Source organism: Sarcophilus harrisii, chromosome 1 (genome assembly GCF_902635505.1).
Source record: "Sarcophilus harrisii chromosome 1, mSarHar1.11, whole genome shotgun sequence".
Taxonomy (NCBI): Eukaryota; Metazoa; Chordata; class Mammalia; order Dasyuromorphia; family Dasyuridae; genus Sarcophilus; species Sarcophilus harrisii.
The window spans coordinates 203,488,715-203,514,144 of record NC_045426.1 but is presented as its reverse complement, the minus strand read 5'-3'; the positions used below and the strand labels follow the sequence as shown (position 1 = coordinate 203,514,144).

At 32.4% G+C, this 25,430-nt stretch overlaps 1 protein-coding gene across 1 annotated transcript in view; it reads right to left on the bottom strand.

The window, feature by feature from the left end:
- The window catches only part of FBXL17 (F-box and leucine rich repeat protein 17), a 495,113-nt gene that overhangs the window by 157,468 nt on the left and 312,215 nt on the right, over positions 1–25,430 (bottom strand). Inside the window, 1 exon segment of the mRNA XM_031968710.1 lies at positions 17,319–17,395. Within this exon segment, the coding sequence (XP_031824570.1) occupies positions 17,319–17,395 (77 nt within the window).

Here is a 25,430-nt window from a genome sequence, read left to right as displayed (position 1 = left end):
GCACATACTGATCTGAAAGAAAGAATGCATAGATACAGTCTGATGTTTCCCAGAAGAACAGGAGGTTAAAAACTTAACACCACAATGCAGGTAGGAAATAGAAGAGAATTTGCTCATAACTTCCGAAAATAAAAAATAAAATTCTAAGTGAAAGAATGTATACGTCATCCTCAGAATAAAACCCAAGGCTCCAAATGCCAAGATACATAGTGGTTAAACTAAACAATACAATTTAGAACAACAAGGTCTGCAAGCAATCAGAAGAAAAAACTTTGAATACTAAAGAAAGGAAATTTGAATTACACAAAACTATTTTATACTCACCAGAAAATGGAGGGGAATAATGTGTACCAAAGAACAAAGGCAGATAGGATGCAACCCAGAGTGATCTACCTTGTAAATATGAACTTAGCCATATATGAAGAAAAACATTAAGTAATAAAAGGGCATTTGAGTTATTTTTAGAAACAAAACCAAAACCGAAGAGATTTTTGCTTCTCAAATACCTCAAACAACAAAAATGCAGAAATGAATAAATGTAGCAGCCAGAGCAACAATAGCAACACTATGACAGCATGAAAAACTTCTTCTGTGGGGGGATTCTGGGAAGATGGAGGATTAGGTTGGTAAATTTTAAACTTTCTTGATTTCCCCCACAAATAGAATAAATTTGCACTTCAGGGCAAACATAGACTCATGAAAAATCAAGAAGACAGGACAGGGGTCCTCCTGATACAACTATTGTGTTAGTTCTGCAGAAACAAGTGGGGAGCTCTGGGGCTAGCTGGATATGGTTGGAGCCTCAGCACAAACCAAAGAGACTTTCACCTCCTGTACTGCTGGTACAAGCTGGGCCTGAGTCCGGGAAGACTGAGGGAAGGAACCTTGGCTGATTAGGAATGCCAGGCCCAGCTGTATTGCAGGATGCAGCCCTGGGCCAGAAGAAACAAGCATCTATGAGTGCAGAAGCAGTAGGGCAGAGATGTGGGCTGTGGGCACTTGTAGGAGGGTGAAGCTCTTCGTTTGGGATTCCTAGTCAGAGGGGAGAGCTGAAGGGTGAAGACACCATTCCCCCCCACCCCAGGATTAGAGGGATTTACACTAATACCTCTTAGTTTAAAAAAAAAAAAAAAAGGCAAAGAAGAAAGAACCCCATCATTGAAATATATTATAGGAACAGGGAACATGGGTTTATCTTCAGAGGAGGTCACTGAAGTTAAAAAAACAAAACAAACAAACAAAAAAAAACATAAACAAAGAGTAATATGAAATGGCCCCTAGCCCAGGGAGAATTTGTATAACACAAAAAAGAATATAAAACTCAAATGAGAGACACTGAGGAAAAAAAAAAAAAACTATACAAGAAAATTGTTTTAAAAAAAAAAGTTAACTAGAAAAGGAGATACAGAGTCTCCGAAGATGAAAAGAGCTTTTAGAAAATTAGAATTGGGCAAGGGAAAGCCAGTGAAAGCTATGAGAGATCAAGCAATAATAAAATAGATTATAAAGAATGAAAAAATAGTACAGAATGTGAAACATGAAACATAAGAAAAACAACAGATTTGGAGAACAGATCAAGAAAGAAAATATAAGAATAACTGAACTGCCTGAAAGTTGTGACCAAAAAAAGTCCCTTGGCACAATAATGCAAGAAATAATCCAAGAAAATCATCCTGGAATGATAAAACATGAGTGGAAAATAGAAATAGGAAAAACATCCCCTGATCATCACTTCAATGAGATCCTTTGTGGAACACATAGGAACATTATTGCCAAATTTTGAAACCCCCAAATCAAAGACAATATTTTGCAAGAAACAAGAAAAAAACAATTCAAATATACTAGTTACAATTAGAATTGTATAGGACTTATCAGCAGTCACAATAAAAGATCGGAGTTCCTGGAATTATATTTACTAACAATCAAAAGAGCTAGGCCTGCGACCAAAAATATCATATCCAGCAAAATTATCTATAATATTGAATGAGAAAGAAGGGACTTCAATGAACTTGCTAATTTTCAAGATAGAAAGCTATCAACCAAATCTGAACTTAATAAAAAATTTAACATATAAGAGCCAACATGAAAGCTCAATTTCAAGAAACTCAACATGAATAAATTGTGGGGTTTTCTTTTACATGGGAAATTTATAGCATATGTTTAAGATTGACATCAACAATTCAACAGCTCAAAAGAAAGACTGGTGAAGAATTAAGGTTAAAAACAGTAATTATACAAATAAGGTTCAGAGGAAAAAGAGATACAGAGGTATTAGAGGTGGAGGAGGGCTCATAGTTCTGAAAACCTACTCATATCGGGAATGGATTAAATAGGCAATCCTACATATATACTATGAAAATTAAAGCACCCTCCAAATCTAGAAAGATGAGCGGATGGGGAAGCTAAGGGTGTGGGAAGAAGACAAGGAAGGGATCCATGAGTAGGAGGGAGGTTAAGCAATAGCAAGGCAAGTTAGGAACAGAATTAAAGCAAAGTCAACAGGAAGAGGAAAGGGGTGTGTGTGTGTGTGTGTGTGTGTGTGTGTGTGTGTGTGTGTGTGAATATATATTTTCTTAACTATAGCCTGCTTAGGGATAAGGGAGGGGATAAAAGGAGGAAAATAGAATAAAGTAAAAAAGGTGTATAGCAGAAAACAAAAGAACAATTTACTAGGAAGTAAAAAAAAAAAAGATGGACACTTATGAATATAATATCTTCTACTAATAGGTATACTTTCTTGAACTGGTATTTGTTGTTATATATTTTGAATACTCCCTGATGTTCTGCTGAGCACATAATATTCTGTTTTGTTTTGTTTCATTTTCTTTTGTATTGCTTTTCTGTTTTTCTTTTTTCTTATTGTTTCTTTAAATAAAATTTTGATTTAAAAATAAACTTAAAAAGAAAAAGAAAAAAAAAACTTCTTTCTAAATGTACACAAGGAATATAGGAATAAAGACAGAAAGTCTGATGTCTGAAACAGTGATTAAACCATAACAAAACTAATCTGAGTAATCCTCCTCTCCCCACACCCAAACACACACAGGTTAGAATAGGAACTATGGACCCATAGATAGTTCAATTAGGTAAATTGATTTTCAATCCAATGACAGGATCCTGTCATTGGATCAACTGTCATTAGTCAATGGAATGACTGATAGATATCACTGTGGAGGGAAATTACTAGTGGGATGCTACAGATTTTTATCATTTGTCTTTTTCGGCTTAACATTTTTTTCCAATGACCTAGATGGAGGAATAAATTGATTGAGAGATAGCATGCTTAGTAAATGTGAAGGAAAAAATCATGCTGAGGAGGAAAAGCTAATATTCTGGATGTTAGAATGGGAGATCCAAAATGGTCCTTACAGCTGCTCTAAAGAAATAGGATAAAATTTAAAAGAAATAAAGGTAAAAGTCGGGTACTTGTTAAGTTCAAGTACAAATCAACAATACAGACAGAAAAATTAAAAAGCCTATAATGTTTTTAGGGGATATCATCAAAGCTCAATATGAATCAAAAAGATGATATGTTAATTCAAAGATTAATGTGTCCTTGGCACTTCTTAGAAAGTATCCATAACAGCAGGGAAAATGATTTCACTATATTATGCCTGGCCAGACCTAATAGAATCTAGAGTACTATATTCCTTGTCCTTTTGGGCTGAAGAAAAGGCCCAAATTCTTGAAAAAGAAAATGTTTTAGGGGACATTTAGATCATGTAAGAGAAGACTTAAGAGGGACATAAAAGTTTTCTTCTCTTGGAGAACAATATCTATTCTGCTTACCTTAAAGAGCAGGACTCAGGGGAAATGAGTAGAAGTAATAGCTGGAGAAAACTTGAAGTCCCTTCCAGCTTTAAGACTCTATGATATTTAGAAAAAGAAAAAATATCACTTCATTTTCTTTCTTTCCTTTTGTTGTTATGATGTCGGGGTATTGATATAGTCAGAATTTAGTTTCTCTTTATAGACACTGAACAATATGCTGAAGCAAATCTGCTAATTGCTGAAGTAGGGACAATTAGCCAAGGATATGAAGTATAAAAATGTGCAGAGAATGGAATGTGCAATTAATATGGTGTAAGTCAGCTCTTTATATATCTTAGAAATGAGATTTACATCAGAGAAACTTATCAAAATATTTTTTCTTAGTTACAAATATTTTTCCTTTTAGTTTTAGTTACATTTTTGTTTGTGCAAGAACTTGTAAATTTTATATAATCAAATTAACTTCCCAGTTTTTTTCATTAGTCATGAACTTCCCCTATCCATTGATCTCAAAGGTAATTGTTCCTCTTATTTGTTTTTCATGTGAACCTTTTATACCTAGAGCATGTATTGATTTGAAGTTTTTCTTCATATCCTACAACTCTATATATATTGTATATATTGTGTTTGTACACAGCTATTTGCAAGTTCTCTTTACCAATAGAATATAAGAACACTGTCAAGTGCTTTTGTCTGTCTTTGTATCACCAATGATCTGGCAAACAATAAGGGCTTAATAATTTTTTTGATGGACTAACTTGGGTTCAGATGAATCCTAGGTCTTAGCTGGTGAAAACTTTTCAAAATTAAGTAATAAAATGTCTGAACTTATTTAGATAGAATGTATGAGTAGGAAATAAATACAGGAGATTCTTAATGTCATTTTATCAGTTCATTATATCTAGGGAACATATCAATTCTAAAATTTATTTTAGTTAAATGCAGAGAATCTGCCAAATAAGTAAATTTCTTCTTCAAGGAGCATGATAAGATGCAGCAATGATTTTGTGTATAAAATCATAGTGGAACATTGCATACCAGTAGAATTTACTACCCAAGTTTGATGGAAAAGTAAACTTCATGGCAACCTGTGCAAATGTGATTTATACATGAAAAAACTTTAACCTCAACTTTATAGTAAGATAGATATTAGATTTTCAACACAATAAAATTTCACTAAAGTGTATCATAAACTCAGAAGCATAAATCGTTCTTAGCATCTTTAAGAAAGGAATCATTATATTAATATTAAGAGAATGCTTAAAAGCACTTAAATCAAGATGATGCATAAACCATTTATGTTCAAGGTATGCTAATTCATTTTCCAGGAAGAAAACAACATCTATAAAAAGATTTTAATCATAAAATGTACTTTGTTAAAAATAAAGAAAAAACAAACCTGAAACACTGAATCACATTGTGGTATAATACATCTGGTTATTAGTGAAACATCACATACCATTCAGCCTCTAATGTAAGACAATAGAGTGCAAACTGATATGATGGATAATCGCCTAAACAAACCTGTGCTTGATTTATTTTACTCTAGGAAAATGTAATATGGAACAAGTGATGTAAGTTTTCATGAAGATGAATTGCAAATATAAATCCTGAAATTTTGTCTACAATGCCCTCAATAATCAGAGGGAAGAGAAGCATTCTTTCGTAGAGTACATTTTCACAGGTGCAAAAAGTATGTATTTTTAAAGTATAAATTCTGCAAACTCTTTAATAGTTTTTGTGGGGGAGGATAGGAGAGAATGGAAAAGTGTGTATGGATATATGTGTATGTGTATTTGTGCATTTGTAATAAAAGATTATAAATCATATTAAAGTATTCAAGTGAAAATATTTGTAGTACAATTAAAATTTTGACCTGCTCTAGTTGATTTCTGGAGTTTCTTTCAGGTCAATAATTTTATATTATCATGAATTCATAATCTGTACTTGGAAGTGGAAAGATGGACAAAGAACTTTATTCCCTAAGATAATAGGGTGCTAAGGTAAAAAGTGTGTGTGTGTGTGTGTGTGTGTGTGTGTGTGTGTGTGTATGTGTGTGTATCTGGATTAGTTGCTATTTTGATTAGTCATATACCTTGGAAGAAGTATTAGGCATAATCTCATAATGTTCCCTTTTAAATTTTGATTAGCTAAGAACATTAATGATGATAGATCCATATACAGAAATTACAAGGGCCCATTGCTGTCAAAGTCGTATCATAACAAAATGTGTACCTGCTATTCTATTCTTAATTTAACAGTACAATAACTGTGAAAAAAGGTAAGGGGATTAAACTACAAATCTGATATGTCCTTCGATAGAGCTTTCTACTATAATAAAATAAAAATATTGTATCTTGATATAGAAAGATAGTTTCTTCAGTAAAGTTAACATATGCTAATTTTTAATTTCTAAAATGTCTTTTAGGATCACATCTGCTTCCAGTTTGGGCTTTAAAACCGGCTTTTGGGATACTATAAAATATATTATTAACAGATTGGTGTGAAAGCAGCCATGGCTGCATCTAATAAGAAAGAAAGTGCTTTGAATATAACATATCATAGAATTCTTGATTTTGAAATGACTGCCATAGGAGACAAGAGTACAAAATATAGGAGAATCTGCCAATCTTTGCATGAATGAACTAGTCTTTTTCTTGCAACCAATATTGTATGATTAAAAGTAATATAATCTATTTTAGGGAAGAAGGCATAGGAAAGCCAAGATATATATTTACAGATGTCGCACATAATATATTAAGTAAAGACTGAACTTAGAAGTTTAGTTTTCTTTATTATGTAAGAGAAAAAGTTTTTACAATGTATTTCAAGATACGGGGTTTGCAATTAGTTGGTGCTCAAGAAATGCTACTCCTGCAATTTAACTCAATGTATGGGAGTTTCAATATTTAGTGACATTCCAAACCAACTTTTACAGAAAACTGCATGAGATTTTCATGACATTAGATGGCAGTCTTAAAAGTTATGCAGAGAAAATGGATATTTGGCACTGAGTTATTTAGTGTCATCAAAGTGCAGGGAATGTTCCTTCTGTCTCTATAATCGCTGTTGACAAAATTTTAATTTAACTTTTTTAATGATTTATATTGAAAAATGTAGGTCACCAAGATATTGTTCAGTGCCAAAATATTTTGACTGATAGAAAGCAAGGTTTATAAATGAAGATCCAATTCTGGCTCAGGAGTCTATCTTTCCTGTATTTACAGGATACAGAGTATGTGCTAGAGGGGGCCATTTGGCTCTCAGTCAGTCAATAGATGGATTAAACATTCACAGTAGGAAATCTGACTGGCATAGAAAAGAAAAGCTCTGGATACAAAATGTAATAAACTGTAGTCTAAATAAGTCATAATTCAATCATTTCTGGCTAGAAGCAGGGAAGTCTAAATAGAATCCTGATAGTTCAAAAAAATTTCTAGGAAATCTAGCCTCCAATTATATGTAGTGTTTTAGCTATATTCTAAAGCCTTTCCCAATCTCCCCACCCCCATGGAAAAAAAAAATTGGTTTATGAAACCCCATTAGCCACTAGGTCTCTCTTTTCCAAATAAGTTAATCGGGTTCCTGGAAACATTTCCTTAAGTATTTCCCATTTGGGGTGACTTTGTGCTTCCAAATACTGTTACAAATGTAGAAGTAACAGTATCACAGGGTTCTCGATTAGGAGGGATTTTAGAGATCATCTAACCCAATACTTTTTTTCTTTCAAGGTAAGAAAATTGAAACCCATAGAAGAGGGAAAAAACTTTCAAAGAAGTAGTTGGTATAAAGTATGGTAGTACACAACTAAAATTTAGTAAATAAAATTACTGCTCATTACAATACTGTAAATAAAATTTCACAATCTCTAGGTCATAAACAGAGTTTAAATGTGGGTCCTCTGAGTACAAATCCAGTAGTATATCTATTATAAAATGCCTTGCTTTAAAAAAAAAAAAATTCTATTTAAAATGAATTCACATTTTTCATGCTTAATCAACAAATTAAACAGTAGAGGTCTATAGAGTGAAGATTAACTTTTCTGGGCTACTGCTCCAACTTGTACTCATGCTCTAAAATTAGGTTGCAGAGAGTGACCAAGTTCAAGGGATGATCTCCTGTGGGAAATCAATGTAGTTCATATTAAATCAAAATTTAAACATAATTAGTTCTCAAGAAAGACATTTATTAAATGGAATAGTAAAATAGTACCTATAACATACTTCCCCCCCCCCCCAATAACTGGAGGGATACTCTTCTACAAATTCACACATTATTGATATGACAGGAACAAATTTAAAATAAAATGTCCATGACGCACACATGTAGAGAATACAGGTTGACAAAGACAATACACAACTTTGGAACTACAGGACTTGAAAGCTGCCACCAGATGCAGTGCTCAGTACGGTTTCCAAACATTTTCTGCAGAATAACTTTCAAATGCCAAGGCTGTCTATCTCCTGAGAATACAATCGCTCTCATTCTAGCAGCCAGAGGTCCTATTCCGTTAAAACTGCTGCTGGTGCAATTGTTTCTCTGTATCTGAGTCTGTCTGCTGTGTGTTTCTATAAAATGGGGATAATGACAGCACATACCCAAGGAGGTTATTGTGAGGATCAAATGAGGCAATATTTGTACAGCATTTGCAACAGTGCTTGGCATATGGTAAGTGCTTAATAAATGCTTACTATATTACCCTTTCCTCAAGAACTCTCTTGAACTGGCTTCTGAATGGCATGTTTTCCTCTGGAAGCATGGCTACTGCAGGTATTGGGGTGAGGAAGGAAGGAAAGTGGGGGAAGGATGATTCTGGCATCTATCACTCAAAGTTCAATTTTCTAGGGCTTAACCTTACAATGACATGGCCCATTTTTCCTCATTCAATTAGTTGTTACTTTCTGACTCAATGAGACAGCTGTTTCTACTGCAGACAGATAATAGAGAGCGAGATGGTCAATTGACAGAATCCTGGAAGTCAGGAAGGCCTGAGTTTGAATTTTGCCTCAAACAATCACCAATCTGTGAATTTGGGGCAAGTCACTTAGCATATCTTAGCCTCATTTTCCTTGGCTATAAACTGGGGGGAGAGAGAGAGTTGTGCAAAATGCTACTTGTTAGGATAAATGACATTCTAAAAATCAGAATTGAAAAGCAAATCTCCCAGTGAAATTCTGGGCTTAATAGTAGTTATGGTATAAACAATTAAGATGGTGGAATGTATAGTATAGAGATATCATTCCCAACACTTCCTAAGAATTAGATAAGATTGGTTCACATGAAAGCTTCCTCTTACATTTGGTACACTTCCTGATCCATGTAAATCAAGGATGAACATAAAATGCAGTCCATCAGATTCACAGTCTTGATTGGGCATTGGATGCACTGCAAATATCAGAAAGTTATACTGGAAAGAAGTCTTATAGATGGAGAAGGGAATAAACATTTATGCAGGACCAACTACATTTCAGACACTGTACTGAGCATTCTACAAATATGATCTTTGATCCTCTCAACAATCATTTGATCCTCTCAAATGAGAAAACTGAGGCAAATAGAGGTTTAAATGACTGATTCCTGGCCCAATGTTCTATCTACCATACCACCTAGAAGTCTGTGCTTTTTATACACACAGCAAAGAAACTCCTACTCACACTACAGGTTTCTTAAATACAAATCTGGTTGGATAGTTTCAATTTTTTTTATTAAGTTTCTGTATTTTTATTCTGTTAAGATTTGTCTGGGTTTCATAAATGATATTATTAACAACACCTAATAATAAACATTCTTCTAAATAATTAAAAGAAAGTCTGGGTATGCTGGACAAAATCATAACCAATGGACCTAAATTCTAGCTTTTCAAGAAACTCTAAACCTCAAGCAGAATATCTTAACACACAAGGCAGAAGGATTAAATATTGTTGGGATATCATTGGTCATTTAAAAATTTTTAAATGAAAGTAAAGTAAAAGCACAATGAGAAAAACAGATTACCAAAAAAAAAAAATTTCTTATGACAGGAAATGAAAAATCCTTTAAACAGGAGAATATTATTTTAGTAAATTTGAAAGCTATTTATGAATCCTGGGTTATAGATATTAAGAAGATAAAATTCTGGGGAATTATGTCTAAGAGAGATGGTAGAATAAATAAAGGAAATATTATAATTATTTTTCATCAAATACAACATTAATTACTTTTTCTAATAACCTATTTTCTTTTATTGAGAATTATTTTCTACCGTGAAAGACCATGTTATAGAAAACTGACTGTTATAGCATATTAACATTTATAACTTATTTTTCTAAATTATTAATTAAAATCATTAACATTGTATAAATATATTAACTTGCAAATAGGTAAGTTTTACTTTTTATAACTTTATATCCTTATAACAGCAAACTGAAGACATTTAAGAGTACTTGTATTTTTTTCTTTTCCCTTTTTCTTTCACACTGAACAAATGCAGCTTCTCTATGAGATAAAAAGTTCTTGGGCACACTAGCACAGATTCCTTATCAGTGTGTCTTCAAGAAGAGGCTAGATCAATTCTTGTTGGAGACTCCAAGAAGAGAGTTCTATTCAGATAATGATTGGACTAGCTGACATGAAATTTTCATGATATTTACAAGACTAATTCTAATTCTATGCATTTGCAGTCAGAAGTCATTTAATCTTTCTGAGGCTGTTTACTCATATAAAAAATGAGAATACTACCACTGGTACTACTTATCTCACAGAGTCTGTGTAAAAATAAAAAGCTACTATCTCTTTGGCCTGCTGTCTCACATGATAAAGTATCCTAACTCCTCACTAAGGTTAAAGCTGCTACTTTTTCAAGAGATCCCATACTATCCTTTCTCCTACAATAGACTGCTTTGTCTGTCATCCCTTATTTTCAATCTCTCCCTCAGTACTGGCTCATTTCCTACAAATTGACCCAAGACTTCTCCATCATGAAAAAAACAACATTCACTTAATCTTTCTATCCCTGCTAATTATTGTTTCATATGTTTTCTATCCTTTGTAGCTCAACTCCTCAAAAAGGAAATCTCTTTATTTCTCTTAGGTACCTCTTAATTTCTCTACTTTCACTCTCTTCTTATCCCTTACATTTGGCATCTACCTTATCATTACACCAAAACCTGATGTCTTCAAAGTAACTAATGATCTCTTAATTGCCATATCCAATGATCTTTTATCACTCCTAATTCTCTTTGACCTTTTTGAGGTCAAATCCTCTTTGATACTGCTGTGATCATTCTCTCAATTCCATAATCTCTCTTTTCTAGGTTCAATTACACCTTTGCAATACCTCTCCTACTTGCCCTCATTTTTTCTCCAGCATTGTTACCATGAAAAAGGACACTTCATTTCTCAGCTCTGGGAATTCTCTCTTTCAGGTCTGATACATTCTTCCATCTTTGTTGTGATTACTGATCTCCCTAACTTCCTTTAAGTCCCAATTATAATCCCACCTTCAAAGGAACCTTCTCTAACCCCTCTTAATTCCAGTGCCTTCAATATGATAATTATTTCTTATTTATCCTGTGTATAGTTTGCATTATATATATTTTGCATCTTGTCTCTACCATTAGATTTGAAGTTCCTTTAGGACGAGAAATGCTTTTTGCCTCTTTTTGTATCCCTAGGGCTTAGCAAAATGCTTGATATATAGTAGATATTTAATTTAATAGTAGATACATAGTAATAACAATATGAGTTAATATTATTATACATACTTATTAATTGTTGAATGGATGAATAAATGAAAAGATTAAAAATTAAACAATTTTATAATGGAAGGAGCTATAATTATTCTGACCCTTTAGATCAAGTCCAATAATGTCCTACCATAAATGTTCAATATAATCTATTTTACACCTTTACCAGAAGACAAGAAAAATTTGTACATATCTAATCTCCTTAGAACAGGATTTAAAATCAAAAACTACCCAACCAAATAAATAATGTGCTTAACCTAAATTTCCCTTATCTTTAGTAATCCACCATAAGAATAATATTAAAAATAGCTAATTATTTACAGAGCCCTGTGGAAATGGCAATTTATAATTGGTTAGACAGGAAATTATGATATGCTTCTTATAGTTACATATTTCAATTAAGTATTTAGGTGAAGTTAATAATTCAAATAAATTAAACTAGAAATTACAACAAATGACCACATGCCTAGAACTCTGATTAAATGAGCAAAAATTAGAGAATGTACACTAAGAGTAAGTCTTCTCAATTTGGTTACTATTCAACTTTCTGAAATAAAACTAACAAATATTCTATTTTCAATGCTTTAGTTATGATGACATACAGGAAAAGTTTTAAATATGGTCTTTAAGATATATTCTATACATTGTTTAAGGACCAACCAAGAGAAATATGGAGGAGCTAAACTATAATCTGGCTCCTAAATGGTAGATTCTTTAGCTATGGAACAAAGAAAATACAAAATAGCCCTTGGTCAAATATGATACCTTTCCACTTCAGCAGGGATAGAGGCTGAGTGACATAAAAGGAAAAAGAGATTTCTAAAATCATAATAATTTTTAGAATTTCTAGAAATGTTAACTCTTGGTATTCTAAAGGTGAAACTCTTGAATAAACACATTAATGAATATCAAAATCGTATTAGAAGTAATATTCTTTTTCTAGATAAAATCATATGGAAAAGCAAATTGCAAAAAAGGAGGAGGAGAAGGAGGAGGAGAAAAAGGAGAAGAAAGAAGAGGAAGAAGAAAAAGAGAAAAAAGAAGAAAAACAACAATAACAACAACAAGATGGCTTAACGGATTCTCCTTGAAGAGAACAAAGAAATTGGCAGAACTTGCTTTTTGTGTATCCAAAAATAAGATGAAGCATCATTTCATGGGGCAATCAATCATTTTGTGAACAAAATCAAAAAGACCACAATGAAGGTGATATAGGCTATATAAAAAAAACTATACCATATAAAAATATGCTTTTCTCTTTCTTACTAAATTAAATAAAATAAAGGCAACAAAACAATTTTAAGCACAGGTGCTGTGTAATGCTTAAAGAAAGATAAAAGGCAGTCCCTATGTTCAAGAAACTTATAGTCTAATGAAGGAGGCCATATGCAAACAACCAGGGACAAACAAGTTCTATACAGGATAAACTAGAGATCACAAACCAAGGGAAGACACTGGCACAATTTAGTACAGAATGGAATCTTAACTGGGACTTAAAGGGAAAATAAAATGAGAAGAAAGAAGAAATAGCCAGTGAAAATGCACGAAATTGAAAAATGAAGCACAGGTTTCAACAGCAACCATTGCTACTGGATCACAAAGTAAATGGAAAGTAGAAAGCTATATGAAGACTAGAGTTAGGAAAGGGCCAGATTACAAAGGGTTTTAAAAACAAAACAGAAGATGTTATTTTTGATTCTGGAGGTAATAGGAAGTATTAGAATATATTGAATGGGGGTAAGGGTGGCATATGGTCCAATGTTTGTTTTAGGAAGCTCAATTTGATAGATGATTGAAGGATAGACTGAAATGAGCAGAGTTTGTAATACATATAAGGTGATAAGCCTGCTCCAAGTGGCACTATCAGAGAAGAGAAGGGGATAAATACTAGAGATGTTACAAAAAGTAGAAATGTTAGGATTTAACACAAGACTAAATACAGGCAGTGAGAATAAAGAGTCATGGATTACATCTATATTTTGAATCTATAAAAGTATATGAGAACAATTTACACGTGTATTTAGAGTGTCTCTGATGACTGTATGAGAAGAGAATCTACTGGCTTCTGTAAATAATATTCTGCAAAAAAATACTATGCTACACATGTATGACGATTTAAATATTGCTTCGTACATACTCATCACTTATACTCCCAAACATGTTGTAGTTCAATTGTTTCAGTTGTGTCTGACTCTTCGTGACCCCATTCAGGGTTTTCTTGGCAAAGATACTAACTAGTGTAGTTTGCCATTTCCTTCTCCAGCTTATTTTTTAGAAGAGGATCTGGAGCAAACAGATTAAGTGACTTGTCCAGATTCACACAGCTAGTTAGTGATTGAGTCTAGGTTTGAATTTAGGAAGACCAGTGTTCCTGATATCAGGTCTGGTGTTCTATCCACTATGTTACCTAGTTGCCCTAGTTACAACTATACATATACACAAATAATTTGGTATAGAAACACACAAAATTCAACATGGCAACTGGTGGGGATAGTGAGAGGAGAATTACAGAAAGAACGAAGTAAGATAAATTTTAGCTTCTGATCATAGCTCTTAATGCCAGGGTTAAAATGATAGAAAATCTTAAAACCAGAGATCAGAGTCTAGATTTAATGAATTAGGGAGAGATAAGGGAACAGGAACAGATTACTTCAATGACAAATTACTAATGCTGATCAAATTATTTTTCTTTCTCCATCCACTTTTTCTTTGCAGAGAGACACAAGAAGAAAGAAGAGGAAAAAATGTAAAGGGGGTGGAGAATGGAAGGAAATCCACTATTAATCATCATACCTATGAATGGGAATGAAATTAACTTGCCTGTACAATGGAAAAGAATGACGAAGTAGAAAGCAGAATCCAACCATATATAATTTACAAGAAATATTCTTGAAACAAGAAGATTCAGAGTTAGATAAAGGAGGCACTGTTAGGTACATTTGTAATGCTTTAGGCAAATTTTAAAAAGCAAGAGCATAATAGTAATGCAAGCCATTCCTTCAAGTTATTGTTTCCTCTCTCTTTTAAAATCAAATGTCTAGAAAGATTCCTTTACATTTGTTGTCTCTATTTATCTCCTATTCAAATCTCAATCGCTTGCAATTTGGTTTTCACCTTATTACTTTACTGAAATTGCTTTTTTTCCAAGGTTAACAGTGCTCTCTTAACTACTAAATCTGTCCTCATTCTACCAAACCTCTCTGCAAATTCTGATATTGTCAACCCCTCACTCTTTTTGGATATTCTTTTAATTCTTGGCTTCGATGGCACTGTTCTCTCCTGGTTTGTTTCCAAAGTGTCTGACCATCATTCATTCTGCTTTGCTAGATCATTATCTTACTAAGTGTGGATATCCTTATTTGATTTGTTTCCATGGGTTCAATTATTACCAGAATTTAGATGACAAATCTATGAATCTACCCACAATCAGCAAATGACCAACTGCCTGCTGGACATCCTAAAGGCACTCTAAACTCAACATTTCCAAAGAAGAATTCATTCCCTTTCATCCTCTCTCATTATCCACCTCCACTCTGCTCAAACTTTTCTATTTCTTTTGTAGGCATGATCATTCTTCCAGCTCTGATTAGCTTCTCCATGAGAACAATAAACAACTTAATTATTCATTTGTATTTACAGGCAAATATCCAAATAATTTTATTTCAAGTACAAGTAAGTTTTTATTTTAAATTTGAATATATTTAAATAAGATATGTCTAATCTTCTAGTAATTCACAGAATCAAAGAATTCAGCTTTGAAACGTACATTACATACCATCTAGGTCAAACTCTCAATTTTTAGATGATATTTCTTAACTCATTTAAGTTGCTACCATGTAGCAGAATTATAATTCAACCTTGATTCTCTGACTCCAAAACCTATTCTCTTTTCACTATATAATGTTGATATTTCAAACCAAATAATGAAATCACACCATAAAGACCTAGCATTAAAAGGGAAGAAATTTGTAAATACAAAGGATTGCCATTCCATTCCCTTGCTAAATTTCTCTCTACATCCCACATCCCATTATCCTTTCCGATTTTTAAATAAATTTTCTCTCCTGCATAGAAAATTAAGAAAAGGTGATTCTTATTTATAGTCAATGTATGTATATGATCAACTAAGAAACAAAGCAGTGCTAAAGAATCCAAACTTTCCCTGAATTATCTGAGATACTGAGTGCTTAGATTCCAAAACATTTTCCTGATAAGCAAGGAAGGTTATTTTGTGTAAAAAGACTAAAAATGTCAAGAAGCAAGAACAGTCATGGCTTACTTAGGAAAATATATAATACTACAGAAATACTGTGTGTACATTAAAATTTCTTATAAATAGAACTAGATTTGGAATATACAAAAATAGATCGATATTTAAGAGACACTGTAATAATAGCTAGCATATATATTGTGCTTTAAGATTTGCAAAATGGTGTGTATATATATATATATATATATATATATATATATATATAATCTCATTTTATTCTCACTGCAACTCTGTGAAGTATTATTTCTATCTCTATTTTACAGATAAAGAAAATAAAGTTGCTGAGAAATTTAATGACTTGGCCAAGGTCACACAATTGTTACACTTGAATTGGTATTTGAATTCAAACTTTCCTGACTTTAAGTTCAGGACCATATCCATTGTATCACCTACTTGCCTACATGAATCTTTTGAAGAAGCAAAGTCTCAGTTCTGCCATTAAACTAGCTGTATGATGTTGGAAAAGTCATTCACTCCTTCTGAATTTCAATTATCTTATTTTTTTAGAATGAAGGAATGGGACCAGGTGAATTCCAATGCTCTTTTCCAAAAAGTGTCATTCGATAATTGAGAATTGAGTAGATATGAATAAGAAGAGGGGGTCAAGGTTTATTCTTTTAAAAAAGAAAAATCATTTTTAGAAGGCATATTCAAAGATATTAAATTCCATGATAATAAAAAGTTTACTATCAACAATACCAGCTCATATTAATGTAATGCTTAAGATTACACAAAGAATTCCATAAACTGGTTAATTCTTAACCAGAAAACTATTAAGGATGCTGAGGAATAAATCACTGGTCTTTTTCACATGTAGATGAATTTTTCAATATAATCTTTCAGTCATTTGGTTTTATCAATACAAAGCAAAATAAATAATTTTGGGAGACAGAAGGAGGGTACTATTAGCTTAGCTCCTCCATATAAGTCATGAAAATTAGGTATATATCTAAGCTCAAGTCAAACACAACAATACTTGAAGAAAAGTTGGGTTGAAGTCAATAGAAGAGAAAGGGAGAGAGAGAGAGAATTATTTTAATTTTATTTTTTCAATACCCATTCAAATTCTTAGTTTACACCTAGAACAGGATAGTAGTTCCCATTTAGCTCATGTGTCAAAAGAACCAATTTGTCCTTTCCAATTTTCAAATAAATTTCCTCTCCTGCATAGAAAATTTCTTCAGATGGAGGCAAAAAGTAAAAGTGGCAAACTAATCAAAAGAAAAATAAATCTTTGTATTTGAGATTTCATCATAAGATAAACTTAAGCAAATCAAGTCATTCCAGTAATTTCTTACTCAATTTTATTTTCTCAACAATCGCAATCTTATAGTTACTCTGATACATATTCCCAATATGTACGGATAGACACATAAAGAAAAAAAATTCTTGCACACTATTCTAGGTTAGATTCACGTTTTTATGTAAAATGAAGGATAAAAGGTTTTTACATTTAGGTTCATTATGAATCTGTGAATGAACTTTAAAGACTTTTATATCTTTTTTTTTAATCTTGAAAAAATGTCAAGAAAGAAAAAAGTCCCATTACATACCATAGTCAGTGATCTTACAAGACACCAAATACAATTCTTTCAGGTTTTGTCCTTCTTTTGCAATGACCTCCACACACCTGTTAAAAATACACATACAAAAAGAAAATTAATATTAATGCATTTCATGTTAAATTAACAAAGCCTCTACCATCAAACACTCTTAAGAGATCAGTTTTTAAGGGAAGTCACAATTTTTTCTTTTAATAATCATTATCAAGCTAGTTCAAGAAAGGAAAGTATTATATCCATTACTTCAAAACTCCATGTATAGTTCAATCTGTAACTAATGCATCTTCTACTTTTTAAAATTATTGAAAAAGTTATGTTATGCCACAGTTCTCTTTTATTGTCCTGACTCAGTTTCCCTAATTATCCTGACTCAGTTTCCCTAATTGTTCTGCCTCAGTTTATAAAACTACCCCTCCCTCTTAATCAGAATATTTGATAAAGATAAAAGATTTCATATTTTAGAATATCAGAATGCCTCTCCCCATTCCAAGCTATCAGAATATCAGATATCGACTTATCAAGATGCCTCTCCCCACAAAAGTGTGTGTGTGTGTGTGTGTGTGTGTATGCATATGTATAAGTATAGTAAATACAAAATAATTTTCAGGAGGTAGGAGATGACTAGCACTTAGGAAGATCAGGAAATGCCTGGCAAAAATGAGGGGTGACCATTCTCCCTTTTCATCATTCTATGTTGGACAGCACAAATGGGTCACTGAGCCACAAGGTATAAAAAAGAGCATGGAAAGACTAAAAGAAACATCAAGAGGCCAGCACCGCTGGAACCTAGAATTGGGAGGATTATATAATAATATTAAGTGTGATAAGTATGGAAGATGAGTTAGAATCAGCTTATGAATACTCTTGAATGTCAAACAGAGGAGTTTTCCAAGAACATCTCTGAAGATATATTATATTTATTATATTATTAACACATTTCATGCCATGTTACATATTATAAGTCCCAAAGTAATTATTAACTACATTTGCAGATATAGACTCTATATATATATATATATATATATATATATATATATATATATGAAAAATAGTTAAGATAAATTATAAATTGAGAGTCAAATTATTAACCTTTGCCCAATCATTAATCTTGCAGCTTAGCTAATTCACCAGGAAATAATTATTCTTTTCTATTTTTAAAATATATTGGTACACTTTGACACCATATTTTGCTACTCTGACTCACATAAATTTCCTATGTACATTTCACATGTACTTTCGTCCCCATTTTTTATTTATTTTAGTCCAAGAATGTCCAGATAATGATATTAATAATTTTTCTATTCTATAAATTCTACAAGCTAAAAAGTAGCCTTTAGAAGGTAGGAAAATCCATATGTAAAATAACATTCTCTGATCCTATTATCTTATTTTTTAATTCCTTGATAAAAAAAAAAACTGTGTCATAAGTAATTCTGATTACAAATCAAGATTTAAATATATGTATATACTGACATAGTAACATTTTAAAATAAACCAGAAAATGTTATATCTTTATATATACATATAGATGCACATATACAATATACATATAAGATATAATAACATCATATATATATAAATAGACATGTAGATGCACATACACAATATACATATAAGATATAACATCTTTTCTGGTTTATTTTAAAATTAAAGATTTTAAGGCATATGTTCTACCCTCAAAGTCTACTAATACTTGAAGAAAATAAATTATTTGACTTTAAAAACAAAAATGAACAATACCATGTCTTTTCTTGTCTTGTCCTTTATATTATTTGAAAAGTCATAATACACTCTGCCACATATATCCTTCACTATGTTAACCTTTATTAATATCTGTTGAACATAGCAAAGAAAAAGGGTAAAAGGGAAAAATGCCATTAACCTTTTCTTCAAAGTAAGGATCAAGTAATTTGATATCAATGTGTATAATCCATCAAGAATTACTCAGTATCTATATTTGTATTTCATGCCTTAAATTTGCTTTCAAACTTTCAGAATCATAGAATCTAAGAACTTTTTAAATGACAGAAAATCTAAAATAATTTGTTATTGAAGGTCAAACCATTTAGAGAAAAAAATTTTTTTTTGTTTGAAAACTAAACTGATATAGAAAATTTTAAAATTGAAATGAATACTTGAAGTTTTTGAAATATATATAATATATACTGAACTTATTAATTTAATAAAAATGATAAACTATTCAACAACTCTCTAGAAAAAAATCCTCACAGGAGCACAGATCAGACACAATGGAGAGAGGGCACTTTGGAAACTAATTCTTTGGAGTTTGATATTCAGTTCACTTCAATAAATACTCATTAAGAATCTATCCTTTGCAAAACAGCATCTGATAGGTTAAATTTTCCTCTCTGTAAATCTCTAAGATCAATTCACAAAGGAAAAGAGAGATCAATAAAAGATAACTTCCCCCAAATGAAAACTATTGTAGATAGTATATCTTCAAAGATGCCTTTAACAGTCTTAGGTGCAACCTAAACCATGTAATTCAGAAATATTTAATAAAATAAATAAAATACAATAGAGTATAATGTTATTAAATGGTTTGCTAAATTAATATGCAGCTGCAGGGATTCTATTTGAATTTGATACTCATTAATCTAGTGGGTGCTTGGTGAAACAGAGTGCTGGGCCTGAAATAAGGAAGATCTGAGTTCAAATGTGACCTCAGACAGTCATTTAACCTTTGTCTCAGTTGCTATAAAATGGGGTAATAATTGCATCTCCCTCTCAGGATTGTTGTGAGGGCAAACTGAGGTGATCACAGGGCTAGAAAGTGTTGGAGGCCAATTTTTTACACCCAAAGATGAGTCTTCCGGATTCTAAGCCTGGAACTCTATCCACTGTAGTTGCCTGAGAGTTATATAAATATTGCTGTTACTCTTTATTATTATCATAATTTCTACTAAGTTATGTAATAAATATGACTTTTTTTAAAATCAAAAGGCAGTATATAGAAGCAAAGAACACATGCTTAAACAAAAGAATACTGTTAAGAATCTATGTGATTATTATTCTAAAACAACTGAGAGACTCCTCAAGCCAGGTGTTAAAATTTTTCAGTCATCAGGAGGGAGATAGTTTCTGATTAATGAGTAGCAACATCTTCCATAAAAAGCTAAGAAAAATATGTTTGATTTTACAAGAAATTCTTAAGATCTCTGTTCCGTGTGAAATGCAGCATGATTTATGCCTTTTTGTTTAATGTACTACTACTCTTGCTGTTGTTACTACCACTAACTACTACTAGTATTGGCAGTAGTAGTAGTAATAGTAGTAGTGGCAGTAGTAATAGTAGTAGTTGTAATAGCAACAGCAGTAGTAGTAATAGTAGTGGCAGTAGTAATAGTAATAGTAGTAGTAGTAGTAGTAGTAGTAGTGGCAGTAGTAGTATTTTAGTAATAGTAGTAGTTGTAATAGCAACAGTAGTAGTAATAGTAGTGGCAGTAATAATAGTAATAGCAGTAGTAGTAGCAGCAGAAGCAGTAGTAGTAGTTGTAATAGCAACAGCAGTAGTAGTAATAGTAGCAGCAGCAGCAGCAATAGTAGTAGTAATGGCAATAGTAATAATTGTAATAGTAGTAATAATAGCAGCAGCAGTAGTAGTAGTAGTAGGGGCAGCAGAAGCAAGCAGTGGTAGTAGTTAGAATTTATATATCATGTTTTAAGATTGGCAAAGTGTTTTCAAATACATTACTAAATCTGATCTTCCCAACAACTTTAGGAGATAGATGCTATTATTATCCCTATTTCACACATGAGAAAACTGAAAGATAAATTAGGCAATTTGCCCAGGTTCACACAGTTACTAAGTATCTATGGTAGGATTAGAACTCAGGTTTTTTTAAGCACCATTCAGCTATTTTCTGACAATCAATAGGCTAGATAGCACCCATAAGTTTCCTCCTGAGGTATATATGCAATGAAGAAAAAGCAACATGAAGATTTCAGCAAAATTTATTTTTAATTCATATATAAGTGTTTGAGGAGAAAAGAAATCTAACTTCCTTGGATTAAACATTGATAAAATACAAAATAACTGGACTTAAAATCATTGATAATATATAAGAGAACTGAATTTTTAGCAGACATTGCTGTAAAGCTGCTTTTTGAGAAGCGGAATTAGAATTGTTTTATGTGATATTGTTATTACAAATTGGTAGAAATATTACATACTTTGTTTATAATAGGAACAATTAGGATGCATGTGGTCATTTTAGAGCACAGTAATTAGAGTTGTAGCTTTCTTTTCTTTCTAAACACAATATATTCTTTATATTGCAATGTATTTCTAATAAGTGTACAAATCCAGTAAAATTCAGTATTATTATTTAGCTCCTCTGTTTTGTAAAGATCTTGAATCAAACTATATTAGAATATTTCTAATATCACTGCATGTATGACACCTGGCACCTAAAAAGAACTATATCAATTATGGATATAAATATATAAAAATATTTAAGACAAAAAATATCTATAATCCTATAGAATGTTTCATTATAAGATTTTCCATCAATTTATGAAAAAAGAATCGTTTTAACACCAACTAAAAAACTGGATATATAACCACCAAAAAAAAAAAAAAGACTTCTGCATATGACTAAGATGTCCTCACGTAGATTTGGAGATGGATTTTTAAAATCTGCATTTCTATTAGTCTCCTTAATTGCAGTTAACACATAGGGCATTTTCAACATTCAATTATTTTTTGGTCCTTTGGGGAGAAAATGTAAATCCTGTAATACTGCATATGGGATAAACATATCAAGTTCTAGTATGATTACAGAGGTAAATATTTTTATTGATAAATACCATCACTGATTAAAAAAAAAAAAACACAAAAAAACAGCAGCATATCCTATAATGGAATTGGTTTTCTAAACCTCAGTTGTCCTATATGTAAAATGAGAACTTAAGAATAGATGACTGATTCAAAATTAAGAGCTCATTAAGGGAGGTCAACTCCAATGTATAGGTCTCAGCAAAAAAAGGCAAAGTTTTGTGCACATACAATTTAGCACACTGTTGGTTTGAGCTCAAAACAATAAGGATCGCTTGATCTGTGGGCTCTTGCCTAAACTTAAACCTTGTTTATCTATTCTGCCCTTTGGAGCTTTTCTAACATGTATTTCTACGCCTTGGAACTACCTTCTAACTCTGGTTCCTCACTTGCTTAAGAGTCTCTTGGGAAACCACTTGGAGGCATCATTTAACTCTAACTAATTCAGGTTGCTCCCTAGAGAACTGAGGCAATTCTGCCTTGTCCCAACCTCCATGGAGAGCAAGGAGGAATGGTATGCTAGTGTTTACAAGTTAATAAGTCTAATTTTCAGTCAACAATCACTGTGTATTTGGCACAGTACCAGGCAAAGCATGAAAATTAAACTGTGACAGCTCCAAAGGAATGAAAAAGCTGTAGGCTTATCAAGTGGAGTTCTTACATAGTCAAAGAATGTGATATAGAAAGGATCTTAAAGATTATTTAGTCCAAACTTCTCATCTTAAAAGACAAACATAAGAGGTTAAATGATTTGCCCAAATTCATACAGATAATTAATGATAGAACAAGGAAAGGACTACAGGCTAGCTCTTTTGTCTGCAATAGTTTTAGTTATATAGAAAAGTGTCACAATTGAGAAATAAATAATGGTAATCATACTCACCTTTAAAATGAGCCTTGAACATTTCATAAGTCAATTAAACATCTCCTTAATCAAAGAAATATGTGATTGAAAAAGATACTAGAAATCTAAATTCTTTTACATTATGTCCCAGTCCTTCCATTAATTAGCATTATCCCGATGGACAAATCACTAAACCTCTTAGTACTTCAGTTTTTTCAGTTATAGAATAAGGAGATGAACTAGTGATTTTTCAGAACTTTTCTGTATTTAATAATCTATATATAAGACACATTTTGTGAGCAAAGAAATAAAATGTCAAAACAGAGGCTTTCTATTCATTTCCATTTTGGTGCACATTGACTCAGACATTAATTCTATGATTATTATCTGGCTAGACTTTGAACATTTAACCAAAAAAATCTTGCTATTTTTAATTTTCAGTAGTGTGCATTTCAAAACTCTCTCTGTGATCACAGAAAACATCCATAAAAACATGCTGAAGAGCATCTCAATGTGATTATTAATAACTTAATTTCATTTCATTTTTATAATCCACCTTTAAAATGCATCTGAAATACAAGATTTGCAAAGCAAAAGTAGGTTAGTTGAAAACTGTATAACAACTATACAATTGAATATAATTTTAAAGTATACATTCATATCTCCTTGAAAACAGATTCTTAATCACCTGATTTATGTGAGGAATAAAGGTTAATGAATCAAGCTGTATACACTTCAAAACTATCAAAGGAATTCAAAAGAACCTTGAATTATAGAAAACAGCTGTCTTCTTTATACACAAAAAAAATTTATGTTTTTTTTTTGTCTCCTACTCAAAAGCTAGAACATGACATTAGTGACAATTGAAAGGAGCTAATGAGGAAATATGACTACATTGCTTGCAAGAGGAGTGTTCCTAGGAGACCTTGTTACTGTTTGTGAATGCACTTCAAACCCAAAAGAAGCTAATTGGGGCTGCTATCTGATGGTTTGCAGATCTCACTTTAAAGGACAGTCTCAATCACCGTAGAGGTGTGAAAAGAAACGGTGCCATTAGAGAAAGTTTTACTGTAGGGATGGATGAAATTCTAAATGCATACTTTTGTACTTGAACAATACATGTATCTTTAAGAAAGCATAACTAAGTGCTGGTTAGATTGAGAACAAAACCCAGGAAAAGTACAGTGGTGCAAGAGTATTAGTATTGCAGTGAGGATGTCTATATTGTACACATAGTTTAAAACACAAACACAATATGATGGTGACATCTTTGGGGTCTTTGGTAGCAAGAACTTGTTCTTATTTTCCAAAAATGGCCAACCTGCCTTAGAGTGAATATAAACAAAAGATGGAGGAGACTAAATATATAGCAAATTTTTTTAAATGGCAAAGAAGAAACATGGAATTGAAAAATTCAGTTCTGTGTGGGAAAGAGTTATCAAATAACTTATAAGTAATAAATTATACTTAACTGTTAAGGGAGTCATAAGGAAATAAAACCTAATCCTGGCCTCAAAGAGTTTATAATCTTGAGGGGAGTTGAGATGGATACACTAAACTATACTATAAATTAGGAGTACATGGAAGAGCACAGATAAAGTGCAATGGAAGGTCAGAGATTCATGGAGGAGGTGGAACTTTTAAAAGATATTTTAAGAGTGTTTTTAAGTAGTTCCACAAATAAATGTAATCTAATCCATTACTAATTCAGGTTCTACTTCTGGATAATTCATGTTTTGGTTAGCTATACATGCTTATATGTCTACTTTACAGGTATACCTTGTTTTAAGCAAACCCTCATGAGGAAATAAGCACTAATTACTCACTTTGCAAGATGCTTTAAATAACAAGTTATCCTACTACTGAAGAGGGGACCCCTGAACTTGGAAAATCCTGGAAGGAGAAAATCTTCAATTCTGTCTTAATAACTGACTTTGCCCCATGTCTTTTTCCTTAAATGAATTTAAGTTCCAACTGCTTGAGGGGGGAATGATGTGGGAAAGATTCCAATCTTTGATTCCCAACTCCCCCTAGCTAATATAAATTACCCTTTGACCCACAAATCCTGGTCCCTTTGAATTCCAATAGAAGATCTGGACCTGTCCCAGCCCCACCCGGATCTGAGCCAACTTTGGGGCTACACCCAAAAGCCCCTCGAGCTAAGTCTCCTACTATAAAAGGGCCATGCTGGGAAACCCCTCTTTGCAGAGATTCCAAACATGCTAGCCATGTGAGGACCCTCTGTCCACTGGACCCTCTGTGCAGTGCCCTCCTTATCTCTACCTTCACCTATCTCCTACTTCCAAACTCAATAATAAACCTCTTTTATCAATCTAGCTCTCGGGCTAATAAATGCTTTTACTGGGGACTCGTGCCGCTACTAGACCTCATTTACCACCGTATCCTTGCGCCGAATCCAAGGGGGTTACAGGGGAACTCTGACTCCTGTACCCCAAACCTG